Consider the following 8,885-nt stretch of genomic DNA (forward strand, 5'->3'; position numbering starts at 1 on the left):
CACCACCCTGTACTCCTCATGTTCATCTTGAAAGTAACCTCTAAATATTCTTTGTGGATGAGCATAAATCAATGCTATAAATTAGGAATTCAGGCCAGGTAGCTACGAAGGTTGGCATCAAAGCAGGCCAAATATCAAGAAGAATGCAAAGCAGAGTAAGGTAAAAGTAACCACAAACTCTTCCAGCTAGAAAACAGTATCCTGGTGTCTTGAAAAAAAGAATTTCTTGTAGGTTGGTATATCATACTTAAAATCAATCGTATTTAAAAGGCTTAATATCCTGAGCAACAGTTTTAATCACAGGCAAAATAATCATGTATATATATATATATATAAGAATCCATCATTGAATTTTTTTTCAAAGTGTTAGTTTTTCTGTGATCCTGCTATGAACTCTGTACAGGCTTTATGTATTTCTCTTAGGCAATAATTAATACTCAATATGAAATTCCAATAAGTGTCTTATTAATTCTATAACATTTAGCTCAGAGAGATTTTTGATCCTTTCAGAAAATGGCTCTACTAAAGTTTAAAGATTGAAAAGCTTATGGTTTGAAAATAATTATGCTCTATATTATAACATTGCATATTGGCATATCTTGATTCTAAGATTTCATTCCTAAGTATGTGTTTCAGTGGTCACCAGGATACATGTACAAGAATGTTTATAACAGCTAGAAAACTAGAAACAACCCTAAAGTCCGTTGATAAGAGAATGAATAATTAAATTGTGATTAATTAAATTTGTGATATATTAAACCAATAGAATATTACGCAGCAGGTAAAGTAAATAAATTATTGCTACACACAAAATGGATATATATTTTAGAAACAATATTAAATGGAAAATGTAAATTGCAAAAAACTAAATACACTACGATACTATCTTTTAAAGCCCATAAACAAGCCAAACTCTGCAATATCGTATTGTATGCATCAAATACTATATCATAAATTATATTTTAAAAACTAATTTCTTTTAAGATTAATAGTATTAGAAATATCCAGAGCTGGGATGCCTACTCTGGTACGCTGCTCTTTACAGAATGTAAATCTAGAATTAAAATAAATTCATCAGGTCTTTGGTTCTTGTAATCACAACATTATGGAAGTTTGGAAGAGGTTCAGTTTACTCACACTTTCTGAAGGATCTCTAGCTCTTAGAAAGTATATGCTAAGGTGAAGTTGATAAAGGAGATACAGTATTCTAAAGGAAGGGAACAGATGGTTTATTCACAGTTTCCCCAAGCCCAGAAGGGAGTGGACATGTTGATCTATTTAGTTATTTCCATTTCTAACCACTATATATTTGATCCACATTGTATATTGATTATTTGCTAAACAGCAGTATTTTAATTTTGTAAAACTCTTCCTGTTGTTTAACTTATTAAAACAATTACAACCATAAGATCATGTAATATCATAATTTATCCACTAAGGTTAATTTTGCAAAAGCTTTGCACTTGATGGCAGGCATTTATTAACATAAGGATGAGATCCACTGTAATGAAAGGTTTCATTCTCCAGCAGATGTCTTTAATAACTGCACCAAAACACCTTGATTCACAGTACAACTTTTTAATGAATTAGCATGCAAGTAAAATTAGCAGCCTTTCCTACATCTTCCTAAGTCCTATTTCCATTTATCCCAATCTTGTGACCGAACTCAAAGAATTTAGAAGAGCGTAGTGAAAGAAATAAACAGGTTCATTTTCATATATGATAAAAAGAAATTTTTAAAAAAGCTTGTTAAGATACAGAGATCAACAATTTAACTCTCTTTTGGCTGTAATCCTAACCTGTTCCCTTTCATGAAGGTACAAGTTGCAATCCTGTTTCCTCAGTTTGTGTCACTGCATTTTTGAATTAATACCTCCTACTAGAGAATTCTAATATTACAATCCACGTGGCAAAATTACCATATATGATCAACACAGCTGCCAAATTTTGCTAACTTGCTCTGGGCATCTTGCTAACTGACTTAGCTAAACCCATCATAAGAGATGAAGAATGATACTCCCTTAAAGTTTTGTGTCTCATTTTCCTCTATCAGAAAATGTTTGACTATAGTTTTCTAATTTCTGAACCTGCAATAAATAGTCACTCAAAGTTCTGCGTTTTCAACCACTTGCTTTACCTTTAAATTGAATGAGGTCTACTAGTACCATTTTGCTGAAACTCAAGTGTCCTAGATACAGCTAGGAAGAAGCACCTAAAGCCTCAGGAAACTTCTCAATTAAATGCCACTCTACTATTTTGCTTAATCAACATGCAAAAAAAATTTTCCAAGAGTTCGAGAAAACACCCTATAAAATAAGAACATTCTGAAGAAAAAATTATATCCATGCTTTAAAACAAATAACACTACATCAATAACATTAATAGATAACATTATTCAAACTAATGATGGCCAAGCTACAGGGGACTAGTTTGGGTTTCATTCATTTATTCATTCATTCTGTAAGTATTTCTTAAGTGTTTTTTATAGTATGGCAGGTCTGCTCCAGTCTCCAGGAAAATAGCAGCAAATGAGAAATAAGATTCCCGTGGACCTTGCAGTCTAATCTAGTAGAGATGGCAGGAAACAAGCAAATAAACAGTGAAGGCAGAATGAGCAAGTGACAAGCACTTTCCAGATACTGATAACAAGTGACTGGGAGGCTGCATTAGACTGGGCGGTCAGGAAGGCATTGCTGAGGAAGTGATATTTAACTATGATCTAAAAGACATTAATAATCTGGCCATGAAAAACCCAAAGGAAAGGGCACACTGGGAAGGGAAAACAGCCGGTGCAAAGGCCCTGTGAAGGGAACACACATGGCATAATCAAGGAACAGGAGAAAAAGAAGGCAAAGGAAGGTAGGGGGAGCAGTGTTGAGAGAAGTGGGATGCGATGAGCTCGGAAGTGGCAGAAGGTGGGGATGGACCATGCAGAAATCTGCAAACCAGGCTAGGCAGTGTGCATTTCATTCTAGGAAGCCAATGAGGGCTCTGAGCAAGGTGACAAACAATACGATCTGATTTGTGTCATAAAGATGCTCTGGTTTCTGTGTAGAGCATAAGTTGTGGAGCAATAAGAGAGGATACACTGGGGCCAGTGAGGAGACAACTGCTGTCACCCAAGGACAGTTATGGAGACAGAGAGGTGTGGAGAGATTTTTACATGTTTTAAAAGCAGATGCAAGAAGATTTTCTAATAGATTGGGTGTGGGGAGTTGAAGGAAAGAGAGGATCCAAGGCTAACTCCTACTTTTTGGCACTGCGGACACCAACAGATGGGGAAAGCTAGGAGAGTAGCAGCTTCAGGAAAGGACATCAAGAATCCCATTTCTTCCAAGTTATAGCTGAGAATCTTTACAGCCACCACAAGTGAGATATCCAATAGACAGGGTACGGAACTCTAGAATTCTGGGCTAAGCATAGAGATTTGGGAAAAACTGACATAGACGTGGGTCATGAAGCTACACGACTGGATAAAATCACCCAGGAAGAGTCAAATATGAAGAGGAAAAAAGATCAGAAGCAGAGCCCACAGCAGTCCCACACTCGGCCAAGACAGTGGGGTGTCACAAGAGTAAAGAGGAGATAGTGTTTTGAGAAGGAAGAATTGCTCAACTAAGCGAAATGCTGCTAACAAAACAGGTAAAACCTCAGAGAGCAGAAAAGTGACCGCTGGATTAGGAAATAGGGAGGTCCACGGTGACTGACATGCAGCTCAGTGGAGTAGACCAGACTAAAGCCTCATCCAATGTGGCTGAGGACAGCACAAGAAGTGACAAGGTAGAGAAAGTGACAGCATGAAACTCTTGCAGGGGAGTTTGTTGTGAAGGAGAGCAGAGAGATGGGACAGAGTGTGACGTACAAGAAGGGACTTTAAGAAAAGCAACATCAGGGCCGGGCGCGGTGGCTCACGCCTGTAATCCTAGCTCTCTGGGAGGCCAAGGCGGGCGGATTGTTTGAGCTCAGGAGTTCGAGACCAGCCTGAGCAAGAGCGAGACCCCGTCTCTACTAAAATTAGAAAGAAATTAATTGGACAACTAAAAATATATAGAAAAAATTAGCCGGGCATGGTGGCGCATGCCTGTAGTCCCAGCTACTCGGGAGGCTGAGGCAGGAGGATCGCTTGAGCCCAGGAGTTTGAGGTTACTGTGAGCTAGGCTGATGCCACAGCACTCTAGCCGGGGCAACACAGTGAGACTCTGTCTCAAAAAAAAAAAAAAAAAAAAAAAAAGCGACATTAGGCAATATTTGGAGCCAAAGTGTTAGGGTCAATGGCCAAAAACTAGCTTAAGTGAGAATACTTAAGCTATTTTTTGGAGGAGGGGTGGGAAGATGGGGGATGACATTCAGAGTGGGATGCTTAACATTGAGATTTCAACTTTATAACTAGTGGTGTTAATAAGGTAAAGGTGTGACCACAGGGCTGGTGGCTCAGGTGTAATGAAGGAAAGGATCGTAGCAGGTGAAGAGACCGTGGGCTTGCAGGTCCAAAATCGCTAGATCATCCATGTGAGCTTCGAACACCCCAAAAATGGTGACAAGAGTAGAATAACAACAAAATGATTCAAGAACTAGAGCAGTTACTGAAAGCATGTGTGGCAGGGAGATGTTAAGTACTCTGTAAAAGGGAGTCAACGGGGGAAGGTAGTGGATAGGAAAGACTCATGGCATGAACTTCACATGTGCTGGGATTCTTGACAGAACGGGGGATGGCTGGGGAGCAGGATGAGGAAGCAGGGAAGACACAGGGCCTGAGGCACGGCGCGGGGACAAACAGCACCTCTCCTTGAGAGGGCTCTGGGGAGGCAGCATCATCGGATGACAGTGACACTGGTTAGGTTTTACAAGAAGGTGCGGAGAACAACCATAGAATGGCCTGCGAGTACACGAAGAAGTTGACCGATGGATGATGAGTCCTGGGAAATACAGAGGAACGGGGGAAACACGTGCACTGGATAAACCATTTTGGAAGTGTGCCCTGTTTATGACCTTACCTGTGTTTTCTTTTGCAGTACACCAAAAGATTATCGAAAAGAAAAAACACCCGTTCTTGAATATTTCCAGAAGAAATTTTCAGTAAGACTCCACACATTAGCATTTCAGTGCAGGTGTCGGTGATGTTTGACCCCTAAAGTCAGGAGAAATGCAAATATGTCTGATTACTTGGTTGAAACTTTCAAGTGTAATTATTTTTCTCCTTACACTTATTCTTGTTTTTATTTTAAGAAGCAACGTATGCACAAGAGCAAGTTCAAACTGTACAAATAGTTATATACTGAATGTAGGTCTCCTTCCCCTTCCAGTTTCTTCCTGGTCAGTCTCAGCAGACAGAACCCATGGTAAAAGACTCTGCAACTCTTTTCCGGTGTTTTATGTACATATGTAAACACATGCATATAGCATACATGTTACCTATATTATTTTAAAAAGAGATAATTTCAAAATCATAACTTTAATGTTCATAATTTTCCTTTCTTTTTCCTCTTTTCCCCAGCATGGGAAAGGGGCTCCATGGATACTCACAAAGGATATGAGATTGTTTAAATGTTTAGCAGACCTCAATTTATATACCCACCCCCAGGATGGAGAAGAAAAGAAATTAAACGAGAAAAAATATTTAAAGGCAGCAACTTTCCATAGAGTGTTTCGCCCTATTTATTAAAAGTTGGCATAGCATACTCATTCATCAAATAAGTTTTTATGGAGTGCCCGCCATGATTACATGAATAGTAAAAAAAGTGATTCTTAACACAAGCACTAATCATTAGAAGCGGGGAAGAGCCACAAGACAGAAGGAGCCGAGGCACTGATTCACCAACAAAGGAAAGCTGCCCACTGAGCAAAACACAAAAATCCAACTGTTGTGTAAGCTGCATATAAATGTCTATTTTGAGCCTATCTAAATGTTGTAGTCTATATGTTTCTACATGCTAATCTATCATAACTAATGCATTGAGTTGGACAAAAAAAAGGACGTTTTCAGTAGAAATCTACATGTGTCCTCTGTAAGAGAATTTTGGCTTCAAATATGTCTGATTTCTTTAAATCTAGGGTAAATGTCTGATTTGTTTAGCTCAATGTTTCTATTTTTAATATTTGTTTTTGTAAATTCAGAACATTAATTTCATATTTCCATAATAATCACTGATAGTTTTTCCAATTATAAAAATGTAAGTTAAAATGACAACTCATCCCTGCAATAAGAAACTGCCAAAATGAAAAGTTAAATAAGAGAGCTTTATGATGTTAACTTGATTATTTATATTACAAGTACAGTTTAAATTTTAGGCATTTTCCTTTTTTATTCCTTTTCATCTTGAAGGTGGATATTTGGCAAAAATTTACAGAATTTCATGTACTTTGTCATAAGTTCACTATGCAAAGACTGCCACGAAATAGGAATATAAATCTCAATTCCAGTGACAATAATTTCTTACTACTTATTTATAAAAAAAACTATCTCTATCTTAGGAAGAAGTTAGAATAGAATTAAAATGTAAAAAAGGAAACATGTTGATTCTTGTACAAGGGATCTACATAACATTATGAAAAATGGTTTTAATTAATAGCCTACATCACAAATGGTACAGGATACCTTCCTCTTAGACTATTTCTTACGGTGACCCATGTAAGCCAACCCAGGATGATAAGCTGTTCCACTGTGAAAGGGTTATTCAAGATATTATCCTACTATGCATGTTAAATAAATCTTCCAAGTAAGTACCTCAAATTAATATATACAGTTATCAGTAGATGCATTCCTGTATGACAAAAATCTTAACAGTATATTTCCTGACTTGTTGGTAATTGTCTTTATTAATAAATGCAAGGAGTATTTATATGAAACCGAGCTAACTATAACAGCAACCATATCTTACAACTGATTCAAAGTGCTCCTACAGTCCGCCAAATCCTTCAGTCTTTTTCCTCCATCCTGTACTTGAGTAGTTTGATATTTTGAATCACATAATCCAGATTGATATCATAAGAAACTCTTAAGCCCCTTGCTAATATAGGCATTATCATAAGTTCCCATTAACTCCTCTTTCCTGGTCAAAAAACAGAGTAACTTTTTATTCATCAACTATCAATGCAATTTATAGAGAACAACACCAAGCCCAATCATCAATAGTTTCTAGACTTCATGGTTGTGCTGCTAAGTGTGTCTCACGATATACACAGAACATTCAGCTATATTTCACGGAATCTGAATGAGACATTTCCATCACTGAGGTGACATGTCTTTAACATTTACAGCAGGCTCTAAGAATTAGTGCAATATTACCTTTTACCAACTTATACTACAGTAATTTACAATCATGACATGAAATATTTTCCATGAATAATTAATTACCTAGAAATTGTTTATATACTGAAGGACTCTGTGTCAAAATGTGCAGATTTTTCTAAAAATTCTGAACAGAATGGCTTACAGCATTTTCCTTTATATTGCATTTATATTCTAGACTATAAAGAATGCTATACCTTTGCTTTTCCATGATTTAGTCTGTGCATTATCTCTAGGACAATTGCAGCTGAAAATTATTAAGAATTGTTTAACCACAGATATGTATGACATTATAAATACTGAAGAAAATTTGGCCAAGTGTAGATACAGTCTTCCATGAAGCCATGACTTGCTTCCCACTTCAAATCTAGTCCACCTGCAAGTAGAACTTTAAAAATGTCTGTTTTAAATAAAGTTGTGGCATAGTTTTCCCTTTACCTACATGATAAAACACATCTTTCTCTGGAGTAAAAAAACAAACAAACAAAAAAAATCTCATGGCTTTATCTTCAAAGTAACGATCCTCCATTATAACATTTTGAAAATTATGTGCATTTTTTTTATTTCCCTAAAAATGCTAGGAGACTGTCTGGGGTTAAGGATAAAGAAGGCAAGCTCCTTTGGCCGGGCGCGGTGGCTCACGCCTGTAATCCTAGCTCTCTGGGAGGCCGAGGCGGGTGGATCGTTTGAGCTCAGGAGTTCGAAACCAGCCTGAGCAAGAGCGAGACCCCGTCTCTACTAAAAATAGAAAGAAATTAATTGGACAACTAAAAAATATATAGAGAAATTAGCTGGGCATGGTGGCGCATGCCTGTAGTCCCAGCTACTCGGGAGGCTGAGGCAGGAGGATTGCTTGAGCCCAGGAGTTTGAGGTTGCTGTGAGCTAGGCTGACGCCGCCACGGCACTCACTCTAGCCCGGGCAAAGACTGAGACTCTGTCTCAAAAAAACAAAAAAAAGAAGGCAAGCTCCAAAATTCATAGCAAACATTGAAATAAGGTATGGCTACGAGCATCAGATGGCTAAGTAAGTGTCAAGAACACTGAGGTCTACAAAAAGGAGAATGTCAGACAAATAGACCTGAAAATCAAAAATGTGCAAGCAATAAAACAAGACAGGCAGATCATCAGAAAAGATCATAGCCTCTAGGACAATGGTTCTCAAATTTTAGAGTGTGAAAAACACACCTGATGGGCTTGTTAAACTTCCAGGTGCCCTGGCATTACCCTCAGAGATTGAAACAGGGTAAATCTGGGCTAGGGCCTGGAACCATTACAGTAGATCTGGATGCATGTGGCATTCTGTCAACACTTTAAGCATCACTGCTTCTGAGGCTTTGAGTACCTGAACCCAGGTGCTCAGGTGCACAGCATAGCAACCCTGCTAACACAGGGAAAAGGTGAGCGCAGGTCTCTGCTGAGGTAGTCCCAGCTGCATCCCAGTGTCCAGGCAGGTGTTTATGACATGCTACACAGGCATGGTTACGTCAACTGTGTATCTCATCATCACTGAATATTCACTGAAATCTGCATAATGTTACTTACCTGGTTAGTATTTTATCTTCATTCTGAAAATCAATGCTAATGTTTATCTAGATG

General features: G+C 38.0%; 1 protein-coding gene across 1 annotated transcript in view; it reads right to left on the reverse strand.

The window, feature by feature from the left end:
* Window positions 1-8,885, reverse strand: part of PREX2 (phosphatidylinositol-3,4,5-trisphosphate-dependent Rac exchange factor 2) — a 306,900-nt gene that overhangs the window by 214,198 nt on the left and 83,817 nt on the right. Inside the window, exon 7 of the mRNA XM_012663111.1 lies at window positions 4,995-5,128. Coding sequence (XP_012518565.1) covers window positions 4,995-5,128 — 134 coding nt within the window. The remainder of the gene's footprint in view (window positions 1-4,994; window positions 5,129-8,885) is intronic.

The sequence above is a fragment of the Propithecus coquereli genome, unplaced genomic scaffold (genome assembly GCF_000956105.1).
Source record: "Propithecus coquereli isolate 6110/MARCELLA unplaced genomic scaffold, Pcoq_1.0 Scaffold8, whole genome shotgun sequence".
NCBI classification, from domain to species: domain Eukaryota; kingdom Metazoa; phylum Chordata; class Mammalia; order Primates; family Indriidae; genus Propithecus; species Propithecus coquereli.